Source organism: Talpa europaea, assembly GCF_964194135.1.
Source record: "Talpa europaea genome assembly, chromosome: 6".
NCBI classification, from domain to species: domain Eukaryota; kingdom Metazoa; phylum Chordata; class Mammalia; order Eulipotyphla; family Talpidae; genus Talpa; species Talpa europaea.
The window spans coordinates 105,755,730-105,780,650 of NC_140072.1; the positions used below are offsets into that span (position 1 = coordinate 105,755,730).

The 24,921-nt window shown below is 33.3% G+C and overlaps 1 protein-coding gene across 1 annotated transcript in view; it reads left to right on the top strand.

Moving 5' to 3' along the window:
* The window catches only part of TDRD3 (tudor domain containing 3), a gene marked incomplete at both ends in the record, with an annotated part of 127,567 nt that overhangs the window by 89,590 nt on the left and 13,056 nt on the right, over positions 1–24,921 (top strand). Inside the window, 2 exons of the mRNA XM_084235239.1 lie at positions 1,547–2,397; positions 6,285–6,410. Coding sequence (XP_084091365.1) covers positions 1,547–2,397; positions 6,285–6,410 — 977 coding nt within the window. The remainder of the gene's footprint in view (positions 1–1,546; positions 2,398–6,284; positions 6,411–24,921) is intronic.

A 24,921-nucleotide genomic window follows, 5' to 3' on the forward strand; every position in this document is an offset into this window, starting at 1 on the left:
CCAGTACATGCTTTCTGCTGAATATGCTCATTTTTGTCCTGCTTTATATTCAATTTCTTTTGCTTCCTTGAATCTTTTATAGTAAATAGTGTGAGCAGAAACTGAGGGTGACTATTTTTCTTCTAAGGAAAAAGTTAATACTGACTACAGTTGTTAAAAATACGACATTTGTGTTATGTTTATGAAGCACATCTGGGGGAGAATGATTTTTGTAAATTGTCTAGCCTTGCATGCTTGAAAATTTTTTGTCACAGCTAATCTGTCACAGGTTTGACTGCATATAGAGTTATATTTAGAAAATAATTTCCCTTAATTTCAAATATATTTTCAGCCTATTCAATTGACTTCTATCTTCCAGTAGTTCTGTTGAGAATTTCTTTCTACTTTAAGTGTTGATCTCCCTATTAAATTTGGGACTTGCTTTGCCACTCAGGAACTTTAAAAATCTTCTTGTTTTCCCATTTATTCTAGCTTTTTACTGGTATCATTTGGCTTCAGGAGTGTCTGGAAATGTATGGAGATAGGTTTAGTAATCACAGTAACTGGCAAAGGTGGGAATGTGTATAAGAAGGAAGTTGGCATTAGTGCCTAGAGATGAAAGAAGTTAATTTTCTTACAATGTAGGTAATAGTTTTACCCAAAATGTCAAAGGTACCTCTGTTCAGGAATATTATGAGCCGAGTATGTGACAAGAGAAACAACACGTATACCCCAAAAACCAATCAATATGTTTGGTATGTTATAGACATGCTGTATGACACAATGGAGGAAGAAAGTATAAATGTTAGTACAAATTAGAACAGAATTAAAAACACTATAAGGCATACAATGTGGCATTATCTATGAATGTATTTTCACCATAGCTATGAATATAGTTTTACCATGTTATTTTTGGTTTTGGCTTCCGTATACACTAACTGTGCTTAATCATATTTTGGCATTTTTTTCCCTGTATTTCTAAGTAGTACATCATTTAATTGTTTTGATAGGTCAAGAAAACTGTTAACTCTTTTATAGTATGTATCGTATCCAGTTGTAAGCAGGTGTAGAATATTTGAAAAAGATTTTTGCAAACACTAGAGGTTGTGATAGCTATACACTTCAAAATTGGAGTAGGATTCAGAGGAGAGTTGAGCAAGGATTGTGTATTTGAATAGTTTCATGGATGCTACTGAGATTACAATTTGCATTTGTTTCATTAATGGCTTGTGAAATGAATCATCAGTGTAGCATATAGATAACTGTGTTATAAAGATGCAAACTTACAATGACAAAAAAACATTGCTTTTAAATTTTCTACAATTTTGCACCGTTTTTTTCTTGGTTCCTGTCACTGCTTTACTTCACTATTATATCTGACTAGGGAAACTACATTAGTAATACAAGACTCTAAGGTAGCAGAGAGGAATTAAAATAACAAGGTGGCAGGATAGTGGATGATGTTAAATAGTAGTTTGGTAATTATTATTATTATTAGGCACTTTGAAATAGTTGTTAATGCAAACTCTTCATTTTAATATGCATATCATGTACCTTTACTTTTCAGAACCTAAATCACAACTGCAGCAACTCCATCAGGGACAACACAGATTGTTAAATACTGAGCAAAATGGAGTAAAAGATAATAATCAACCAAGATATCTTCCTCGAAATGATACCAGGCAGCCAAGAAATGAAAAACCTCCTCGTTTTCAAAGAGACATGCAAACTTCAAAGTCAATTTTAGAAAGCAGTGTATTACCTAGAAACAGAGGTTCCGAAAGACCGAGTACTTCTTCAGCATCTGAAGTATGGGCTGAAGAGAGAATCAGGTGTGATAGACCATATTCTAGATATGACAGAACTAAAGATACTTCATATCCTTTAAGTTCTCAGCCCAGTGATGGTGCTTTTAAAAAAAGGGATAACTCTATGCAAAGCAGATCCGGAAGAGTTTCATCCTATGCAGAGTCAAAAGAAAACCCACCTTCTCAAGACTCCATAGATTACAATAATCAAAAACGTGGGAAAAGAGAAAACCAAACAGCAAATCCTGATCATTTTTATGACAGGAAATCACGAACAATAAGTAATGAAGCATTTAGTGGTGTGAAAATTGAAAAACATTTTAATGTAAATACTGATTACCAGACTCCTGTTCAAACTAATAGTTTCATTGGTGTTCCAAATGGAGAGACAGAAATGACACTGAAGGGAAAACGAGTAGGACCTATTAAGCCAACAGGACCCATCTCAGCTGCACCATATGATAATAAAGTATTTTATAATAGTGGGCCTAAGAGAAGATCCGGGCCAATTAAACCAGAAAAAGTGTTAGAATCATCTATTCCTATGGAGTATGCAAAATTGTGGAAACCTGGAGATGAATGTTTTGCACTTTATTGGGAAGATAACAAGGTATGCATGATGAAAGATAGTATGTACTAATATCAATAATGTAATATTTAATGAGACTATAGAAAACCATTGCTTTGGCGCTATGAGTTTTGTTCTATAATTGTACCTGTTACAACCTTTGAACAGATTTGTAGACATAATTATAAAAGAGTGAAAACAAAATATGTAATTTTTTTATGGATGATTGGGATGAATCAGCCCCATAGATTTGGTTAGGTTAGGTTTCATTTTATCTCATGTGTTGGAAAAGTATTGTAAAAGTAAGTAAAAATGATGAGTTAGGTTACTTACAACTGAACTATAATATTTGTTTTTCTTTCTAGTCAAATATGTTGATTTACAAGGAAGGAAATTAGTTGTAGCCAAAGCTAAATTCTATGGGTTTTGTTTAAAGATCGAGTAATAGTTTGGCTGAGTGTGAAAAGACCAACATAATGAGGAAAGGAAAGGCAAGAGGACAGAGTGACCCTCAGGGAGAAGGGTTTTGCATACTTTTTTCCTTATACCCACCATGCTCACCTACCAGCTTCTCTCATTCTTGAGAGTTTGGCTCAAACATTTGAAAACAACTCTGACTTTCAATTGAAATCCCACAGGCATTGTGCCCTAGTAAGTGCAAAACTAGTACCACCAAGCCATGAAAAAAGCCTAAAAACAGCCCTTTACATGATCAAGAATATTTGCTCTGTCTGACTAAAGAGAATATAATCCTCTCAGAGGAAAAATAATATTTTTCTGGACTTTCTTCAATATTTCATCTGCAGTGTCTGACATTCAATAAAAAATTAGGAGCATGGATTTTAAAGAAAAAAAGAATATTAATGATCAGAAACTAATAAAGCAGCAGACAGTAATAATAGACTTAGAGTTATTCAGTTATTATTAAATTTAGCAGACAAGTTCTTAACAAATACACTGTATTTGTAAAGACCATAATTTAGTAGCTGCTTAGTGTCAGGTGCTTTGGTATATCAGTTAGTACTGGGTGTGCTATTCATATTACCCAAATACCTTCAAATACCTGATGAGATTGTTAATAAAATTTTACTTTTAATTGTAATTGTTTCAAAAAATTAATAATTATTGCTTCTGCTGAAAATATTCAAAATAAGGTCTTATAGCTTCTGAAAGATAGTGCTTTACATTTCCTAAAATGTTTGGAGCTTTTTAGAGTAGTCTTAGGATTATTGGGTGATCTTCTAACGCAGCTACCTTGATTTTATGTCTGTAACTTTTAGTTTTGATTGAGTAACTATGAGCTTCATATAGATTATAGTGTTAAGTAAGATAAACAATATGCACCTCTGGAAAAGATGAAATTAATTGCCTTCTGAACCACCTAATTTAAGAGATAACTTTTAAGTGTCTTTCCAAGAAGAGAAGTTTCTAATTTTCTAACCAGAGCCCAGGGTAGAGATTGAGGGAAAGGCTTTGGTTTTAACTGTCTTTAAGACCCATAATTTTAACTCCATTGTGATGATGTTCTAGAGATAATTAATTAGTATAATCACTTAAAAAATTCCTCACAGTATCTTGCCTGAGAATTTGGGACAATTCTCTTTCCCTAGACTGGTTTAGCTCTTTCTGCCCTCTAAACTGGAATGTTACAGTGGCTTCCATGGCAAGGTCTCTTTGCCTTAAACCTTATTTCTTTTAAACTTGCCATCAAAACTGCCATCACTGTGACCCTGGTTTTGAATCTTGTCACTCTTTTGAATTAAAATCTCTCTCATAGAATAAATACAAGATATTAGCATGCATACAGATGCCCTGTCAGCTGGCCGTTACTTTCTTGTCCATTTTCCTTCTCCAGTTTCCTATTCATTGACATTTCTCACATAATGCCTTAAATAAATTTAAACTATTTTTTGTTTCCTGTACCCATCTTCATGTTTTAGGCCTCTTTAACTTTCCCTAAAACACTCTCCTCAGTTCTTTACTTAACTAAATTTGCTTTATACTTGAAGTTGTAACCATTGTCATCTGCACTAGTAAGCTCATACTGAACTCCTTAGCTTTATTAAGTGCCATGTCACTACATATTTCAGTATTTCCCACATTATATAGTTTTTTTTCCCCACAGGTTTTCTTTATTAAACTAAGTTATTAAAAGGATGTTTACTTATATATTTTTTCCATGATATAACTTCATTGTTGAAGTTAACCTGAACTGACATCATTATCTAAAATGGTGACAATTGAAGGATAGGTCTGGAAATACTCCAAAGAATTCACAGAACACAAAAGTGCAAGACTGAGAAATAAAGAAGGAAGGGGGTGAAATGAAGGTGTATCAAGAACTTGAAGATAAGGAAAATTTCAGTTATGACCCATATCTAGATCCATATCTAGAAACACCGTGGATTAACTTAATAACCTTTGTAAGTATGAGCTGTACTGGTAAAACAGTAAAAACCGGATTCTTTCCTGGGTAGCAAAGGTAACTCATATTTTGGAAAGATAAAGAAATGAAGAATTTTTGTTACCTCTAGCATTTTCTGATTCTGGTGAGCCCATTAAAAGATACTGTTAGAGGGCCTGCCCTGGTGGTGCAGCGGTTGAGTGCTGGGTGGTGAAGCTGCCCGCAGCCTCTGCAGCGCCGGTTCAATCCCTGGCCACCAGGCGAGGGTCCCACATGGCGCGCAGACCTCTCCTGTTGCCTGCTGCTCCCCTCAGCAGTGTGCTTCGGTCCTTCTACCTGTTCTGCTCCCTGCTCTGGCTCTGGTGAATTCTCTCACCTCTGGTGAATTCTCTCACCTCCCGCGCTTCTGACCATGCCCAGTGCTTGTATAAATAAATAAATAAATCTTAAAAAAAAAAAAAAGATACTGTTAGAATTAGAGCATTCAGTTACACCAGCTGGGAGAAAATATTCCTTTGGAAAAAGTGCTTTTTTTGATTTCCATTTCATATTCAGTAAACAAAATTCAGACCTAAGTTAGGTCCTGAATGGGTTGACCTATATTGGAAGAGAACTCCAATCAGTTGATTTACTCCTAGTTATCTTATCAGATACATTATTGTTGTATAAATTGGTGTCTTGTGAGTTTGTTACATGCGTCAGTTTCTAGAGCCAGGTAACACTGGGTAAACTGATAGAATTATCTGGTCTTGCAGAGTCTCAAATATTATAAATCTTGAATATAAGAATCTGCTTATTCCTTACCCCACATCCATACTTTACCCCAGCTGCCTGTGCCCTCTGTAATGACTGCAGTAGTGAACCATCTTCATTAACATTTTTTTTGCCATCTATTTGTTTTTACATAAATTTATCTGAAATTATATATTATGATGAATATGTAAGAATTGTTTTACTAAAGTTAATCAAAGGGTGTCAATGACTAATAGCAAACCATAGCACTAGTTCTTTTAATACCGTTAGCATGTGTCTATTCACTACTAACCCACTTAGTTGTGTCCTAAAATCTTATTATTGCTGACTGTCAGAATTCATATAAAAGAGAGAACTTATCTAATTTTTATTCAACCTGTGATTAGCCACACTAAGCTTTCTTACTTAGAAATATTATTATTTTAAAAAATACTTTCTTTAAAATACTGTAATTTGAAAGTTGCTTAGAGAGTAAATCTGATAAGTTCACATTATTAAAAAAACAGTTATTTTACCTGTGTGGTGATGGGAATTAAACTTGTTGTGGTAATCACTTTGCAATATATGTATATATCAAATCATTACATTGTAAACCTAAAACTAATAAAGTGGTATATGTCAGTTATATCAGTAAAAAATTAATTCATTTAAAAAAGAAATGAACTTTCAAAAAAAAATTACACACTGCAACACATTGAGTATTTACATTTTTATCAAATATTGCCCTTTGTGACAATGTTGTCATATTTAAAATTCCTTTTTCTCTCCTTAGTTTTACCGAGCAGAAGTTGAAGCTCTCCATTCTTCGGGTATGACAGCAGTTGTTAAATTCATTGATTATGGAAACTATGAAGAGGTGCTATTAAGCAACATCAGGCCCATTCAGACAGAGGCATGGGTACGTGATCCAAGTTATGTACAAAGGCATAAGCTATTTTGAAGAAAATGCATAGCTCTATAAGATTAACCATAATTATACAAAATTTGCAAGTGGAAAAATACTTTGAATTTGCATAAAACTGGCTATCCCTACAGGTTTTAATTTAATAATTACACTGAACTACAGTAAAAATGAATGCATTGGTGTTATTTTTTCTTGTGTTACACTGTGTTATATTATGTTTTGGAAAGGGTGTCCATGCTTTACATGTTTGTTCAAAATCTTTGTGTGAAAAATGGGTTTTTATGCATTTTTTGCTTTCCTAATTTGTTACTCTAAATTTGACTAAGTTATGTCTAGCAATTGTCAAATTTGAATCTCTGTAGGAGACATGTATAATCCTTATATCTTGTTTACATGTAGAATTAAGAACAACACTTTAAATTACATATGAATTCATAATGCGTTTACTACACATGGATTTGCATATGTATATGAACAAATCAATTATAATACCTCTGTTTATTATTTGATTAATTTGTTTCCAAATGTTATGTCAAAGCTGTTTGGTAATGTTGACAATGTATTTCAGAATGTATCGGTCTGGTCTCATTGAGTACCTTTTATATAGGATTTATGCAACTATATAGATTCTCAACAACATATGCAAAAACAGGAGGACAAGGCATATTAGAATTAGTTTCATAAACTTTTTAAAATTTCTTTATTCCAGTTGGTGGAGAGTTATTTTTTAAAAACTTAGGATTCGGAGCTTAATGTGTTATTTCCCTAAAATATCAAAATATACTAGGAAATTATATCATCCAGTCAGTAGCTTTCATCCTTAAAGCATACATTATTTTCTCACAGCTGCTTTTAGTTTAGTATTAGTTTTTTGTTTGTTTGTTTGTTTTACATTTTTTCTGTCTCATCTTGTCATGCTCCCTCTCCCTCTCAGGCAAACAAAAAACCAGATAAAACAACAAAAACAGCTAGTGGTTGTACTCATGTTTTGGGCCATGGATTTTTATTCTTCACCTTTTTATTCTAGAAAAGCTATCATTTTCTAGGTAATTTATCATTACATTTTTATAATATTGAATTAAGAAACCCTTTTTCTCATTCTCTAAAGTTTAACTCCTTTTCTCCCAAAAGACTAAAATACCATCAATATCTAATTTATGTATTTTCCTTGGAGAAACTTAATGTAACTACATTTTTGTCTTTTTGGTACTCATGATAGCTATTTTAATTTCTTTTTTCTATTAATACATCTCAGTTTAGATTTGGTGGTAAAAATAATTACTTAATCTGTATTTGTGGAAGTTGAGTACTGATAGGCAACATTTGTGTGCTCGCAAATGTTTTAGTCATGTTTGCAAAGAGTCAGAATAGAGATTTTGCATTATATTGGGTTTTTTATAAGAAAATTAAATGACATTAATTTTGTTCTTTTTTCCTAAAGAAAAATTTAGTTTTCTTCATTTCTTCTCTACATCATTTTCTGTTCCATGATGACCATAACTGCTGAGCACATTTGTTATTTCTCACTGCAGCTTTTGTATTCAGAGGTGTTTGGAACTGGGTGATAATTTTCTTCTACAGTCAGTGATTTTTTCCTTTTTCCCCTTTAATAGTCCTCATTGTTTTAGATTTTAGGTCTCTGTAAACTTAGCTGGACCATACATTTATCAGATGTGACAGTCCTTGTAGTGATTCTGTTTTGAACCACAGCAATGCTTTCATATTCTTCCTACCCATTTATGAATGTGCAGCTATACATTATTGTACTTTTCTTTTTACCTGTTTACTTTTTCTGAAGTCAATTTAAAAATCTTTTATAGGATGCTTGAAATATTTTATAGAAAGAAACAGGATAGAATCTTTAAAGCTTTTGGAAATTCTGGTTCTTCTTTTCTCCTACTTAAAATCAAGTGGCTGTTGATGTTTTTATGCTTTTGCATAAATTAGTGTAAAAGTTTTTTTTTATCATGAACATTGCTATTGAGGATAAGGTCATCCTTTCTTTATCTGTATGACATCAGTTGCAATAACATATCCTTAGTATATAGAAGACATCAACTTACATCTGTTCATCTCCACTTTTTAAAAATACACGTGTGCATATATACATAAAAACTCCTGAAGAAAAATGTCCATGGATTTCCACTATATTGAGTACAGAGTTAGAATTCTCTTAGCCTCTAAGATGTATTAATTTGGGGTCTATGAGCACTTTTTTCTTTCTAAACCGTGGAATTGTTGCAAGCTTTAAGTTAATTAGACAAGTATAGGATTATCAAAAGCAAACTCTTCATTTTACCAACAAGAAGGTCATCCTAATTGGTAAATCATACTAGAAAAGTTAAAGGGCTGTAATGGTACGGCAAAGTGGTTAGAAGTTAGCACAATTATTTACTCTAACTATGGATTGTGGACTTCTTAATTTTTTACCTCTTGCACTAGCTATGTGACTATTTTTGATTGTGAAATGATAATCGTGTCTTTTATTAAGGTTTATTTTGTTATTGACAAGATTTTGAAAAGCCTCTTGTTTTCCTAAATATAACAATGATCATTATTTGAGTTTTTTTAATAGTTTGCAGGAAAAGCAATAAAAAAAAAAACCTCCATAAAAACCAAAAGCCTTTGTAGAAACCAGTTGCCTGTATTGAATCTTAAAGGTGTAAGGATAAGCCATTAAATAAAAAGCATAAGCATTAAGAAATTTAACGGCTAAGTTGATAGTCTCTTGTATGGAAAATTAAAATAAAGATCAAGTTAGTTTAATTCTAAATGTTTTTTTTTTTTCATGAGGTTTAGGAATTACTCACCTTAATTCTTTGTATAAGCTAGCTATCTATTTTCCCTTTCTATCTCAGTATATACCTTTTCACTCCAGAGCATACACAGTGACGACATTTTATAATAGATGGCAAAAATAGATGTTCTGATTATGATTAAACACTTCGTTTTCTTCAGAGTGATTTACTAAATGTTTTAATAAGTCATCCTTGAGTTATTATCATTTTAGCTATTATAAAATAGTTTGTCTTAATTTTAGTTTCTTTATTATAATGAGCACTACCATGCATAATGTGAGATTCACAACTTACTTTTATCTGGATAAATGCTCTTATATCTTCATTGTTTTTCAACCTTGTAGGGTTTCCCATATTTTAGCAAAATGAATGAAGCATTTTTGTAGTCTCAAGTTATTAATAAAATTATGTAGGGGGAAAAGCATAATGTTATTTTATATTTCTCACTGCTGTGTGAGAAAACATTAGGGTAAAAAAAAAAAAAAAACCTGCTGTTCTTTTTAACTCTAACTAATGCCAGTAAACCAGTAAAAAGACTCCATAGGCAATTTGGAATTACTATAAAATACTCTGGCGGGCCGCCCCCGTGGTGCAGCAGGTTGAGCGCTGCGCTGTCCGCAGCCTCTGCAGCACAGTTTCGATTCCTGGCCAGCCAGGGAGAAACCCACATGGCGCAGCAGACCTCTCCTGCCTTGCCTGCTGCTTCCCTCAGCAGTGTCTTCCTTCGGTCCTTCTGCCTGTTCTGCTCCCCACTCTGTCTCTGGTGAATCCTCTCACCCTCCTGTGCCTCTGTCCTGTACCCCAGCTCTTGTACAAAAATAAATAAATCTTACTAAAAAAATTAAAATAAGAAAAACAATACTCTGGCACTGCTGCTTAAACAAATCTTTTATGTTATTAGGGTGTTGTTGCTTCTGAATGCTCTTATAAACCTGCAAAAACATTTCCAAGTCCTGATTTTCCAAGTATATTTATGATCTGGATTCCATTGAGAAGTGTTTTAGGATATGCTGATTCCTAAAATTTCTATTTTAAAAATTCATGGTATTTGCTTCTTACCATTAGAAGATAATCATTATTCAGCTATTATTCAACTTAAAAAATTATGATTGTTTACATAGTGATAAGTTCTAAGACCTTAGCATGCACATCATCTTGGATGGTAATTCTGAAAAGTTACAGACGGATTGCTATTGTCTTTTAGCTGATCAACAATCTTAAATGTTCTTCTGTAGAGCATTCATTTATTAAACTAATATTCAGTGCATATCTATTAGGTGCCAAGCTACTAAGTGAGAAGTTTACGTTACTGAACAAAACACAGAAAAAAATTCCTTCCCACTGTACAGAGTTAAAAGAAAGTTGTACTTCGTATTATGTGAAACAAGCGAAATATCTCATAAAGGTTTTGTTATTAGTTCTTGAAGCTTTGAAACAAAATACAAGTGAAGAAAATTATGTTACTGAAATTTGTAGTAAATGCTTGGGTCTCTATTCTGCCTTAGTTTATAGATAAAAATTTATGTGAAAAAGAGAAGTATGAAAGAATGAATTTATCTGCCTAGAAAGTTCTTATCTATCATTTTATCTATTTAAAATGTAAAATTTGTTTTTAGGAAGGTTTGGGTTCTTTTTATAAAATAATTATATCTGTATCTACTATTATATATTTTCAGTTTTAACATACTTTAAAAAAATCTTTCAATCTCAAGTTTTACTTTTAAAGTGTCTTTGTGCAGCATTTATATTTTAATGACATCCTGGGAAGCACACATTTGAAAGTTACCTTTTCAAATTCAGATAGCATAAAAAGGTCATAAAAAGGTCATAAATTATTCTATCACTAATAAAAACATTAAAAGAAACATACGACAAAAAATCTTTACCTATTTAATGAGCATGGAGATTGAGATTGTGATATATAAATTAATGAATTAAAATGGATCCTAATGTATTAGAGCAAGGTCATGTTAGAAATTTTAATGACATAGTAATAAAGGTAAGCTATATCTACTTTGTATTTGATATCAAAAGATATAATAGTTATTAAAAAGAGGACAATTGTTACAGAAACCATTAACTTCAAAGGAAAATTAGAATTACGTAGCAGTGAAATTCTGCTAATTAGTATCCAGTAAAAAGTACAAACACCTATTTGATCATAGTACAGAGGTTTTTTCAGTATTGCTGATACATTCTTAAAATAAATTACTGAGTATAATTTACCATACCTATATTTCTGTACTATAACCATAGCTTAATTAATGTCACTGAATTATTGAAATACATTTTTCCACTATACGTGTTTTGGGAAACTTTTCTTTCAAAGATTGCCATAGAAGCAGTGCTCATTTTCTTTCACAGTGTAAATACAGAATAATCAAAATGAAACTGTAAAGTAGTTTAACCCTTTTTAAGAACATAATTTTCAAATGATGGGCAATGGAATTTGAGGGATTCCATGCCAATACCTTTAAGCTGTGTTTCAATAAAATTTGGTTATATTTTATTTGCTTTATTCATTTTTCTTCATCTATTATTACTCAATCTTTCATGGGAGTTTGTGAATTATACAAAAGAACTTTACCAGAGATGTGAAAAATACTGACATAGAAGGAGAGATATTTCATTTATAAATGCATGCCATACATATGTTATGTCAATTAAATTTTTTCATATATACTCTCTGAAATCCAAATTCAATTTGTAGTATCTGGCTCTAAAGATTATTATGAAAATTTTGAGATCTCATTTTGACCCAGATATATTATGCAATGGGTATTTCATTTTACCATTTCAATTAATACTGGGAATAATATGCTATTTTAAGAACCTATACACAATTGTTTGAAATCGGATATCTGATAACTATTCAAAGAAACTATATAAAAATATTTTTAAAAGGTTTCTTGGTAATTTCGGTTTCCCTTATTAAGCAGTGAAAGTACAAATTATTTCATATACAAGATTATTTCAAGTACAAACATTTCATGTTTTCTTTTTCTGAAAGTAAAATAGTTCCCAAACTGAAATAACATTGCAGGGGATATACCTAAGAGGTGCTATCTTTTTTTTTTTAAGTTATTTTAATGATACTGCTTAGATTTGTTTTTAATTTTAATTATAGTTCATAAAACAATTTAAGCCTTAAATTGCTTAAATATTAATATAAATATCTAATTAGCATAGTGGAAAATCCATAGCATTCTCTTTTTCTGTATACATGAAGAATGCCAGTAGATATTATGGTAACCCTTTATCATTTAGGTCTCCCCTTATTAATGGCAACCTAAAGTTTAGACTCTGAATTATGGTGTTGGTTAATTAAGAAGTAAACTCATGATCCTTTAGATTTATACCACATAGTATATAACTGATTTTTCCTAGAAAGTTCTACAACTGAAGGGGGCTGATTGTCAGATGACTTTATTTCTTTCTTTACATTTTTTAATTCAATAGACCCAAACTTTGTTGTCTTTTAAGTGTAATTTTTTAAAAATTTAAATTACTTATCAGTACTTTTAAAGGTGTAATTTCAAACTGCACTGAATTTTACCATTCCTTTGCATTACTTATGCAAAAAACTTGCTGATTATACTCATTGCAAAAAAAAAATAAGGTAGTAAAAAAATGAAGCTGAGGGATTTTTAAATTTTATTTCTTTGTTTCCAAAGTTATTAATCTTATATTGGGCATGTGTCTAAACTAGACAGTCATGTCAGTATATTTTAAAGATATTTCTCAATCTGAAGAGACATCCTTTTTGAATTACTAAAAAAAAAATTGATTTAGTTTCTAGTGAATTTCTAAGCTTCTACGATTTGCACCTAGAAAAGCAGGAAAACAATGTTGCTCATTGCACTATAGACTTTATTCCTATTAGATGGAGCTCTCACAGTGCATCTTTGCCTTGTAAAGTCAGTGAAAACGAACCTTGATAGTGATGGGCTAAAAGGGGACTTAAGGTAAAAATTAGATTGTATACCATAGTGAGTTATCAGTTGTCTATTCTCTTTTAATCTGCATCCCTACATGATACTATTTTTCTATGTTCTAACATTTGCCTTCTTGTTTATTAGTCACCTCTCTCAGTTTTCATTCTATTTCCTTGTTCACGTTTAACTTCATTTTCTTTTTACCTCTATTGGTTAGTATCTCTTGTTGTATATGGATTTATACTACTGATCCTAATTTCCTAAACTTTACTCAACCTATGCTATTTATTCTAGAATCATGTGCAGTAGGCTTCACTATTACACCTCTAGGAAAAGAGTGAAGTTGATCTCTCCCCTTGTGAGAATTTGTCTGCTGTGCACAGATTCAAGTTCCATTAAACTTGGGAACTACTGAGTTTGAAGTAACTCCTTTAGCAGTCTGTCATTAGGTGAGAGCTCCATTCAGAAGAAAAGAAGAACTGCAATAATGAGTACATTTTTTCCCTTAAAAAAAAAAAAAGAGGGCCTCCCCTGGTGGCGCAGGCAGTTGAGCGCAGCACTGTGAAACTGTCCGCAGCCTCTGAAGCACCACTTCAATCCTGGCCTGCCAGCGAGGGTCCCACATGGCGCTGCAGACCTCTCCTGTCGCGCCCACTGCTCCCCTCAGCAATGTATTTCGTCAATCTGCCTGTTTTGTTCCCCGTTCTGTCTCTGGTGAATCCTCTCACCCTCCCTGGCATCTGGCCTATACCCCAGTTCTTGTATAAATAAACAAACAAATAAATAAGTAAATCTTTAAAAAAAAAAGAAGACTCGGGCCTCCCTGGTGGTGCAAGGGGTTAAGCACCACACTATGAAGCAATTTGCAGCCTCTTGCAGCAAGAGTTCGAACCCTGGCCAGCCAGGGAGCAACCCACATGGCGCAGCAGACCTCTCCTGTCTCGCCCGCTGCTCCCCTCAGCAGTGTACTTCAGTCGATCTGCCTGTTCTGTTCCCCACTGTCTCTGGTGAATCCTCTCACCCCCTCCCCCCCACATCTCTGGCCTGTACCCCAGCTCTTGTATGCATAAATAAATAAATCTTTAAAAAATAAAAGACCTATATAGTTCATTAGGAGTAAACATAATGAAGCTCTTGTTACAACATATACCATCATAAGAATATAGAAGTCTTTTTGTTTAACCTTTTTTTTTTTTTTGTACCTAGTCTGTCTAGCTCAGGATTTTCTAAAGTATATTCTGAGAATATGAGTTATACTTCATGGCTACACAAACTTAGGAATTGCTGGATTAAAAAAATTAAGTATTGATTATAACTTCATTCAGCCAGTAACATGTTAATACATATTTTAAATTTCCAAGTGAGACATATTCATAACTTATTTTAGCTCATGGGACTTTTTTTTTTTGTATAGAACCTGTTACTGAAAGTCTACAAGGGATATCTTCTTTCTAATTTTCAAATTGCTCATCTTTAAAAGCTGGTTAATATCTTCAGAATATTTTGTTTGATATACTCCAAACATCTTATTAATAATACTGTAATTTTATGTTACAAATAAGAACTAAACATACAAAAAGCAATTCTCAAATACGTTCCAAGATTCTTTACTTTTCTGTGAATAAAATACCAAATATATTACTGAAATTTTATGTCCCATCTTAGTTCTTATGCCATTAATACTTTTATGATATAACAATAAAATTAGGATTTTATCTTACATGTAAAATGAAAAGAATTACTTGTATACATAAGTTACTGGTCTTTCAGTTTTTATTTGAACTTAATTCTGAAAACTTTATTTAAAACTTTAGAAATTATCGCTTGTGAGGACTCATCATAGTTTTTATATATTTGCTGTCTTTTTCTGTAATTCTCACCTAATACCCACAAAATATTTATATGTTCTAGTAGTAAGGAATTTCATCATTTGTTCAAGCTTTGTATTTGTTAATCTAGTCTAGGGCAAAATCTGAAATCCTTTTTTTTTAAAACTGGCAGTGACTACTAAATCAAAGACAAGTTAATTCCACTGGGTATATGGGCATTCCTAAATGAAGAAACAACTTCTAAAAGACTAGTATTTATGTTTTGTGTCAAATTTGTATTGCTGTTTTATTTACAAGCTAATATATCTGACACCCTTGAATATTAGTTTTAGTTAGTTAAAAACTTGTTAAAAAGTCTTCTGGAAAACAAAATCTATACTTCAATGCCTGTGATTTCCTTTTCTCAGTAGAATTGGTAATCTTGGATCTAATTTCAGAGCTTAGTTGAGAAATCTGGAAGGGGGAAAAAAAATCTTACTTTAAAAACCCATCCTTTTCAGGCACTTATATAAACAAGGGCAAAATTTATGGTTAGTGAATATGTAGAGGAAGTCTATAAATAAACAGTAGGAATGTTCTGTAAGTACTATCTCTTTTAGAAATTGAGGTGGTCAGAATTTTTAGTGGGCTCTTGAATAAACTTGGTAACTGAAACAGTGGAAGGAAATCTGTAATTATTTGTTGAATTATCTCCGTAGTCCTGGTGATCACCTTTATTACTGAAGAGTCCCTCAGACATCAAACCCAAATTTAATATGATAGTTTTTCAACAATTATTCTTTTAAAAAAATTCCATTAAATTTTGTTGATTTGCTTTTCATTACAAAAATGGATAAGATTGGGAATACAACTTCCCACCTCATCAAGTGCATATGCTTCATTTGCCCTCCAGAAAAGCTTCAGTACCAGTGTACTATCTCCTTATACTGTCTGTTCTCTCTTCCAACCAATTCCCCACCTCTCACCCCCACTGCTACCCCTAGTAACCGCCACAGTTTTCTCAGAGCCTAAGAGTTATTTGTGTTGTGTTTTATAGCTTTAAAAAAATTCTTCACCTGTATTTTTTTAGCAAAGCTGCTTTGGAAAATAGATTGGCCTATATGCCTAGGGGATTAAAAAGATGTAAGGGAAGTAGAAGATGTATTTCCTCCCTTCCAGAAGCCACTAGCAAATATTAATAAGATCTGTATCAGCTGAGGTGGTTGCATTCTGAGAACCTTAGTGAACATGGTTCTTGATTACAGTTTTGTTATGCTTGTTAAATGAATGGGATAGAGGGAAGTAAGGAAGTGGGGAAGGTAGACACTGATTTTTCAAAACTCTATTAACTCTAGCAAACATTTATTGGCATTTTTTATCTTGCCTGAAGTATACTCATTTTTTCCCAGATCATGTGATTAGGAACCCTGTTAGTCATGCTTAACAAAGACCTTATTATACAAAGCAAGATATTAGATGTCAGTTTAATTGTACTAATATAGTGCATAAATTCAAAAACTTACAGACTTCTTTTAATGTTGGTAACTTTTTTTGGTACTATTTGATGAACGATTTAGGAAATATAATAAGCATTATATCTTGAGTGAATAAGACTTCAAATAATTTGGGGGAAAGTATGCTAATGTACTTTTTTCCTTGTGAGGTGATCAGGTAATACAAATCTTGTTCTTACTAGGAATTCCTGAATTTGGCCATCAGTTTCTAAAAGACTGTTAGACTTAACTAGATCTTTAAATTTGGAATTGAAGTCTTAAAGGAGAAAAAGGGACATAGTAGTTATTCAGAATTAAATCTTTAAACCTTTTTATCTCTGCTTTTGTTCCCCTTCTATTCCTTCCCTCTTCCCCCGAATTTAGACTCTTTTTCCTAGTCCTCTTTCTCTTTTATTTTAGTTTATGTCTGAGTATTTGCCTTTTTATTCATTTATGGGTTTCAAGTAGCTTAGTGGGCTATCTATGCTCATCCTAGTCAGCACTGATACTCAAATGAAGGTTGGCTAAATATTGTTTTTTTAAGTTCAGAAAAATCTCTAAAATCTTTAGGCATACCTAAGTTACATACTGATTGATCTTTTTATATCCTGATTAGTGAAAATGCTTACTTAGCACTTGGCCCTACTGATAGTAGTTCTCATAATTAAAAAGACTTAAAGACTATAATATATTGGTGCTGAGTACACAAAGATCCACAAGTTATAAAAGTTGGCCATGTGCCCTGTTCATTTAAATTGTATCTTCATATAAAGAAATTAGTAAGAAAAATGAAATTTTCTCACTGTGTTTAAAATTTATTTAGAAATGTAAGATAAGAAATTAAAGAATATAAATCCCTAAGAAAAATTAAGGAACTATTCAAGAAAGTGGAGACTGTGAACTATAAGTTATTTTATACAAATTTATTAAGGAAGCCTACATTAAAAGCATTTTATATATAATTTAGAAATGAATGAGATTGATAGCACAAGAAGTTGATGTATACTTGTCTATTAATTTTTTGAAAATACTTAAAATTACCTGTGAAAAGACAGAATATTCTAGTTATTCTAATGATTATAATTGCATTAATGAAAATAATTACTAAGGGAGGATGATTGAGGTAGAAAAAAATACGGCCACAGTGTAGTAGAGGTAGATTTTATCTTAGTTTTTAGACATCTTTCAAAATGATTTTTATAATGGTATAATTTAAAAGTTTGGCTAAAACTGCAAAACCAAAAATTTTAAATGAGCATCTTTAAATAATTTTAATTATAAAAATTATTTTACTTTCTGAAATGAAAATTACTGTGTTTTGAGGTTCTAATAAATTTCACATCATTGGCAAAGCTCAACCAAAATTACTTCTGCCATTATTTATTACTTACTGCCATTCTTGGGTCTAACGCTGAGACAGATGTTCAGATTCTGTGCGTTTTATCATGAAAGAATTTGAAGAAGAGATGGTCACTGAGAGTATTAAGTGTCTACTCTGCCTGGCCTTTGAAAGAAGGGGAGAGGGCAAGGCTGGTCTTGGGCAAATTACTTCCACCTCCCTTTTTGCCCCTGCTTCAGCTCCAGGGGAGCTGGAAATGCACAGGAGGAGTCAGAAGACCTGGGTCGAGTCCCGGCTCTGCCACTTACTACCTATGTGACTTTGGGTAAGTTACTTAACATCTCTGGGTCTCTGTTTCAGTACAGAGTTTCTGTAAGGATTAAATAATATGATCAATGGAAATTGCTTGGTTAACTCCCAAGAGCTATAGAAACATAAATTTTTATTCTCATAAGCTTAGTCTCCTTCTTCCCTATTCTTCTGTAGTCTAGTGTCCTCACCTATGCATTTTTAAAGCAACCTATAATAACTTAACTCCTTTTGCTTCTCTCTATGTCTTCTCCAGATTGGAACTCTTATTCCTATCCTCTGCATGCTTCAGAATTAAGAATTCACGGAATATAAAACCAGTCTAGTTCAGTTAATCTTTAGTGTAAAGTATGTGTTACTGTTACCCCTTTTTACCTCTCACATTCTCTCCTTCTTCTTGGATCTTTTCAGAATTATGTGCTTAGAAACATCAAAGAATCCCTAAAGCAAGGAAATCCAGACAGGTTGGGGAGAAAGATTTGGCAAAGGGGAATCCATTAAATCCTTTTACCCCCGCCACTCCTCCATTAGTTAGTAAGGTTGACTGGTAAAATGAGGATATGGTTGTACCTTAAGTCATTACTTTTTCTCTGTGGTAAAAGAGAAATAATTTAAAGTTAAAATATTTATTCAGAAATCTCACTAAAACTTCTTGAGTTGTAATCATAGAGAGGAGACAGGAGATTTGGTGGCCATTTCTTTGAGTTATATCTGATCTGCCCTTGTCAATAAAATAAGTTTTAGCCTGTTCTCAGCCAACTAAATTTATAGTGCCTATTATCTTTCCTGGATGTTCAATTTATACAGGTGGCTTAGAGTTAAGGAAGAAAGAGAACTTGCCTTCTGGATCACATCTGGTTTCAGATCAAGGGATCTTGATGAGTGCATAAGAAGAGCTTATAGCTCTAGTTGGTTCATCCCTCCTTCAAGATCTAAGAATGCTTGATTTGGCTATATGTAAATAATAGTAATAATAGCCATATACATGAGCTGCTTGCCATTAATGCCTACTTACCATGGAGCACAATAACCATCATTCATGCCATGATTAAATTAACTCTCTTAAAGGTTTTATTTATTTTATTTTGCTTTATAGCCTTGAACAGTTGACTATGCTCAATATGGTTTCTTGCTGAAGTAGCAATGTCATCTTTCATAACTATATAGAAATATTGAACTCTGGTAATAATCAAATACAAATTTTAAAAATTAAATACAGTGTTAAATTTATGAATTAATGGGAAAATGGAAAACACTCATTCTGGCAAGGATATGGTGATACGAGTACTCTTATACATTGCTGATGGCAATGTAAATTGGCTCAATCTTTCTAAAAATTTTTCCAAACCTTAGAACTGTTCATACTCCTTATTCCACAGTTGTCAATCTTTCCTAGGGTAGGATCAAGGGAAATAAACTAATTGCTGAGAGATGATCATTGCTGCATTGTGTTAATAGTAAAAAGCTAGAAACTACCTAAGTTTCTAAAAGCACCAAAATAATCATTCATCTCCTAAATGAAATATTATATAACTGTGTTAAAAAATCATTTTGAAGGCTATAGTATCTTGAGAAATATTTATCATAACTGAATAAATGTTAAGTTATAGGTTTGACTGTAAATATACTCTGGTAAAATAAAGTAGTCTATATATTTGTATATACATATATGTTTTCAGTTTTATTAAAGTTTCTATAATTTGTATTACTTTTTCTTAATCTGAAGAAGTAAACACAAACAAAATAAAATTAGCAAGAAGAGAGATATTCATTATTAGGGAATTTTAGTCTTTAAAAATATCCCTAAATTTACAAAAAAGATCAAATATAGGAGTTGAAAAAGTAAAATAACAGAAACGTCACTTCATTTCTAATCCTTTTGTCCTAATCCTTTTGTTCAGTGAGGTTAACTGAACATGCTTATAATTTTTCATGATAAAATTCCGTGATATTTAAACTTGTTCCTGACTATAACTAGTTAAATGAATACTCCTACAACTCAACCAGTAGACTATACAAAGTATACCTGTACAAAGTCTTAACACCTATTTTCACTCAACCCATCCTCCTACTTTCCAGTTTCTTGCAAAATTATTTCCTGATACTGTCTCTGAAACATTTATACACCCTCAGAATTAAGACTCTTCCAGTTGCTTTCAAATGCAGAGCAAAATTCTTTTCTCTTGTGAAATGTTCATTTAATCTATACTTACCTGACTCATAATTTCAGGAATATGTTATCATTATCTAATTATGATTTTTTTTAATATTTGATGCATTATTAAAATATTAAATATAGGGCCCCCCTGGTGGTGCAAGGGGTTCGGACGCAACTTATGAAGCTGTCTGCAGCCACTGCAGCACGAGTTCGACCCCTGGTTAGGGGGCTGCCCACATGGTACAGCAGACCTCTCCTGGCTCTCCCACTGCTCCCCTCAGCAGTGTATTTCAGTTGATCTGCCTGTTTTGTTCCCCACTCCGTCTCTGGTGAATCCTCTCACCCCCACACTTCTGGCCTGTACCCCAGTTCTTGTATGCATAAATAAATAAATCTTTAAAAAATAATAACTATAAAGTGAAATTTTTATATGAGGTTTTCCTATTAACTAATAATTTCAAATATATTTATTATATTTCAGAAAATCTTTCTTGAACATATATTATGTGACTTTACTACCTGAGCAGTGCCTGGCATAAACACATTTCCTTCAAGTGACTATATGCTAGAAAATGGGAATGAATAGATGAGTAGTCTCCACCCTTAGGGTGTCCCAGAGTTGCTGAGGAGTCTAGTAAGTAAAACAACATCTGTTCAGTGTGAGCAGAGCAGATATAGAAAGCCCCTAGCTCAGTCAAGTGTGACATGTGTCTGGAACGGATCAAAAAAAAGCAAGGCCTTTCCTAACTATTCCATTATAAGGAGACATTGCTCCATCACATAAACTCTGAATCCTTTTTGCCCAGCCTTATTTTTTGCATATCCTGCTCCCTCTCTGCAACTCATGTGCAATCAGTGTGAGAACAGGTTCTTTATGTCAGGTAATACTCCAGCATTTAGAACAGCATCTGAAACAGAAATATTTGTTAAATCTGAGTGTATGAGGTTTAACTGAGTCTTTTCAGTCCTAAAGAACAGTTAGAATTTAGCTGGGGGAAAAAGGAAGAAAGTGAGAGACCAAACAAGGCAGGCTAACTCTAGGAGGGCATGATAGGGAGTGGTATTTTGGCAGCAGTGTAGGTTGAATGTGACAGATAATCAGTCAGTGAGGTTGCAAAAGTCAATGGGGTCAAGGGGTGAGACTTTAGTGAGAATGTTGGATACCATCACAAGTGACTTTGGGTATGTTGAGGAACACAGGAGGAAGGAGGTTCAGGAGAGCCAGGTGGGTTCTGGTAACGTGAATTTTCTCCTCAGAATAGGGGACAATAAACACTTTCAGGGGAATGGCTTGAGGTGATCTTTAAGAGATTTTTGCCTGTAGTGTAGAAACTGGATTTCAGTGAAAGCAGAGAACATGGAAACCAGTTATTGCATAACAGAGGCAAGAGATGAGGATTTTGGAGTCATCAGAGTCTTTGTAAAAGTAGAGAGTATGGGTGAAATTGCTTAGGGGCCTGGGAATTTCTCAGATGAAGGTGAGAAGGAACACTGAGTAGATATAGCCAGGGTGGAGAGAGAGTAGGTGGAAAAGTGGGCTGTGAGTTGAGGTGTGCTGAGTCTGCAATATAAAATGTTGAAAAAGTCAAGGAAGAAAAGAATTGAAAATTGTTGCATTTGGCAATCAGCAGGTGATTGGTAACAGTAAATGAATGACTCATTGGAATGGTGAAATGTATAAGACAACTTATGAATGGAAAATAAGAAAATAAACTTTTTAAGATCTTGATTGTAAAGATAAGGAGTATTAAAGATGAGAATTAAGAGTGAAATTGCTCATTATAAAAACTCAAGCGTGTTTACATCAAAAGCACTGTAAAACAAAGAAGGAGTAATTGTAAAAATAAGAGTAAGGATTAAAGGGGGGAAAACAGGCCATGGTGAGAACGTTGGATACCATCACAAGTGACTTTGGGTATGTTGAGGAACACAGGAGGAAGGAGGTTCAAGAAGTATATAGGTATGCAAGAGATTAAGTTGTTAGGTTTCAGGGAAGGAAGTATGAATAATTCTTCACTAATGGGCTCTTCTCTGTGAGGCAAAAGCAGTGAGGTCAAGAATATAGGAGAGGAATTTTGAAAAGAGGTATGAAGATTTAGAAACCACTCGAGAACAGGAGAGAGCTGACCAACAGTATATTTTCACAGCAAAATATTTTAACCCATAGTAAATATCATGCCCATAGCATTCTGTTACAGTCCATTTTCAGTTTCTAATCACCTAGTAGCTCCAATAAAAGTTCAAGTGGATATACAAATTGAGAACTTTCTGTTTATTAATCAATTAGCAACTAAACCACTCAGCCAATGTTCAGTAAAGGTACTCATTAGGAACCTGATGTTAGTAAGTCTACACAGTCATGAAGTCTGCATAAAGGATAGTCCAAATAAAATATTATATTATTGCCAAGGACCTTTGGAAAATGCTTGTAAAGATGGTTCTAGGCTCTTACTAGTAAGATTGATAGTAATCTTAAAAAGTAAGATAGGAATGTTAACAAAGTTTCAGGCCATTATTAGCTCATCTTCATTCCAGGTAGTATGCATCAGATACCTTTGAAAGTGTTTAGTGTGTACTTAACTCCATGTACATGTATGTACATACATGTCAGGTATAAGCATATGACATAACAGTTTTTTTTAAAGTTTTCATAATTACTGAATTGTTTAGATCAGCTTATCTCAATAAGAAGAAAAGGAACTAAAGAAGAAAATTGTTTTAAAAACTAGTTAATGTAGGCCTCCCCGGTGGTGCAGCAGGTTGAGCGCAGCACTGTGAAGCTGTCCAAAGCCTCTGCAGCACGGGTTCGACTCCCGGCCAGCCAGGGAGATTCCCACATGGTGTGACAGACCTCTCCTGTCATGCCTGCTGCTCCCTTCTGCAGTGCTTTCTGTCTGCCTGTTCTGCACCCCGTTCTGTCTCTGATGAATCCTCTCAACCTCCCACACCTCTGGCCTGTATCCCAGCTCTTGTATAAATCGAAAATAAATCTTTTTTTTTTTTTAAGATTTATTATTTATTTATACAAGCACTGGGTACAGTCAGAAGTGCGGGAGGGTGAGAGATTTCACCAGAGTCAGAGCGGGGAGCAGAATAGGCAGACTGACAAAGTACACTGCTGAGGGGAGCAGTGGGCGGCAGGAGAGGTCTGCACACCATGTGGGACCCTCGCCCGGCAGTCTGGGATCGTACCGGTGCTACAGAGGCTGCGGGCAGCTTCGCAACCCAGCGCTAAACCGCTGCGCCACTGGGGAGGCCCTAAAAAGAAATAAATCTTTTAAAAAAATTAATCTCATGAGACTTAACTCATCTATTGACCTCTCCATCCGCTACTGACCCATTCATAGGGAGAGATTTTCCTAACTTAGATAAAGTTTTAAAGAAGAAAGTAATTTTTTAAAATTCTCATCATAATTTTTTGCATGACATTTATAAAGAGTAACAAAATCCAGGTAAAAAACTAGGTAATCCTCTTAAGGATATATGCTCTTAATGATTTATTATTTAGAGTTAATTTATAAACTGCCATAAAATATTCTTGTTTTGGCATTAAAGAGGCCAACCCCTCACAGACTCTTTGTCCCTTCTATAAAATGCATTATACTTATAAGTTCTTACTTAAAGTAAAATCTTGCCAAATAAATATATAAAAGAGAACTTTTTATATTTAAGGCTTCGAGGATGTCTTAGAACGTGTAATAGTTAATGTAAAGAAATTGGTGTGAAAATATTTGTATTGGTGAATTTACTACTTTATTATACTTTCTTTCTCCATGGTTATGTTCTCTGGAGAGTCAATGCTTTGTATCTATAGTTACCAGGGCGGGGAAGTGGTTGGAGAGGGGGAATTACCATGGATGAATTATAAAAGACAATTACTGTATTTGGTAATCTAAGATAAGATTTGTCTCAGTAAAGAAAATTACTTCTTTCTTCAATGGAAAAAAAATGAACATGTTGCTAATTGACCAGATCCTCAGCCTCTCTTTTGTAATAATTATAAAATCACCTTGTAAAGTGCCACATAAAGACATGTTTAGCATTGTATGTTAGGTTCTCAGCTTCTATAATTCGCTGGGATAATAGAGTCAAATTGCTTGACTCAAATCAATAAAAGAGTAAGTGTTTGTATTGTATGTAGCATTGTAAAGAATAGAACTTTCAATGGTGAAATAGTAATAACTCACTTTATTGAATACTTAATTTTGTGCCAGACATTATTCTAAGCTTTTCACTTAACATTAATTCATTGAAAGTATAGTAACTGCTTATTGGTAGTATAGCCAATGCAGAGTACTTTATTCTCTCAATTGAGTCATTCAGACTAGATGGTGCTCAGAGTAGGTAGCATTGTGGATAATGAGTTCTACTGTAAGAACTATGGCACCCAAATACTGTCATACCCACTTTGCTTTATAAATTTCATGATGTTATTACTTAATTTTGATCTATTTATATAAACCTTATTTAAGGTTTATTATATAAATAAATATTTATTATATAATAAGAGTTTAACATGATCAATTTAATTCTCTCCTTTAGCCTTTGCATCTACTGGGATGTGTGGGAAGAGCATGGACTTCAGCGTCCAACATAACCTGGTCAAGATACATACAGTGTTTTTTTTTTTTTTTGCCTCAGTTTTGTTTTCTCCTCCAAAAAATA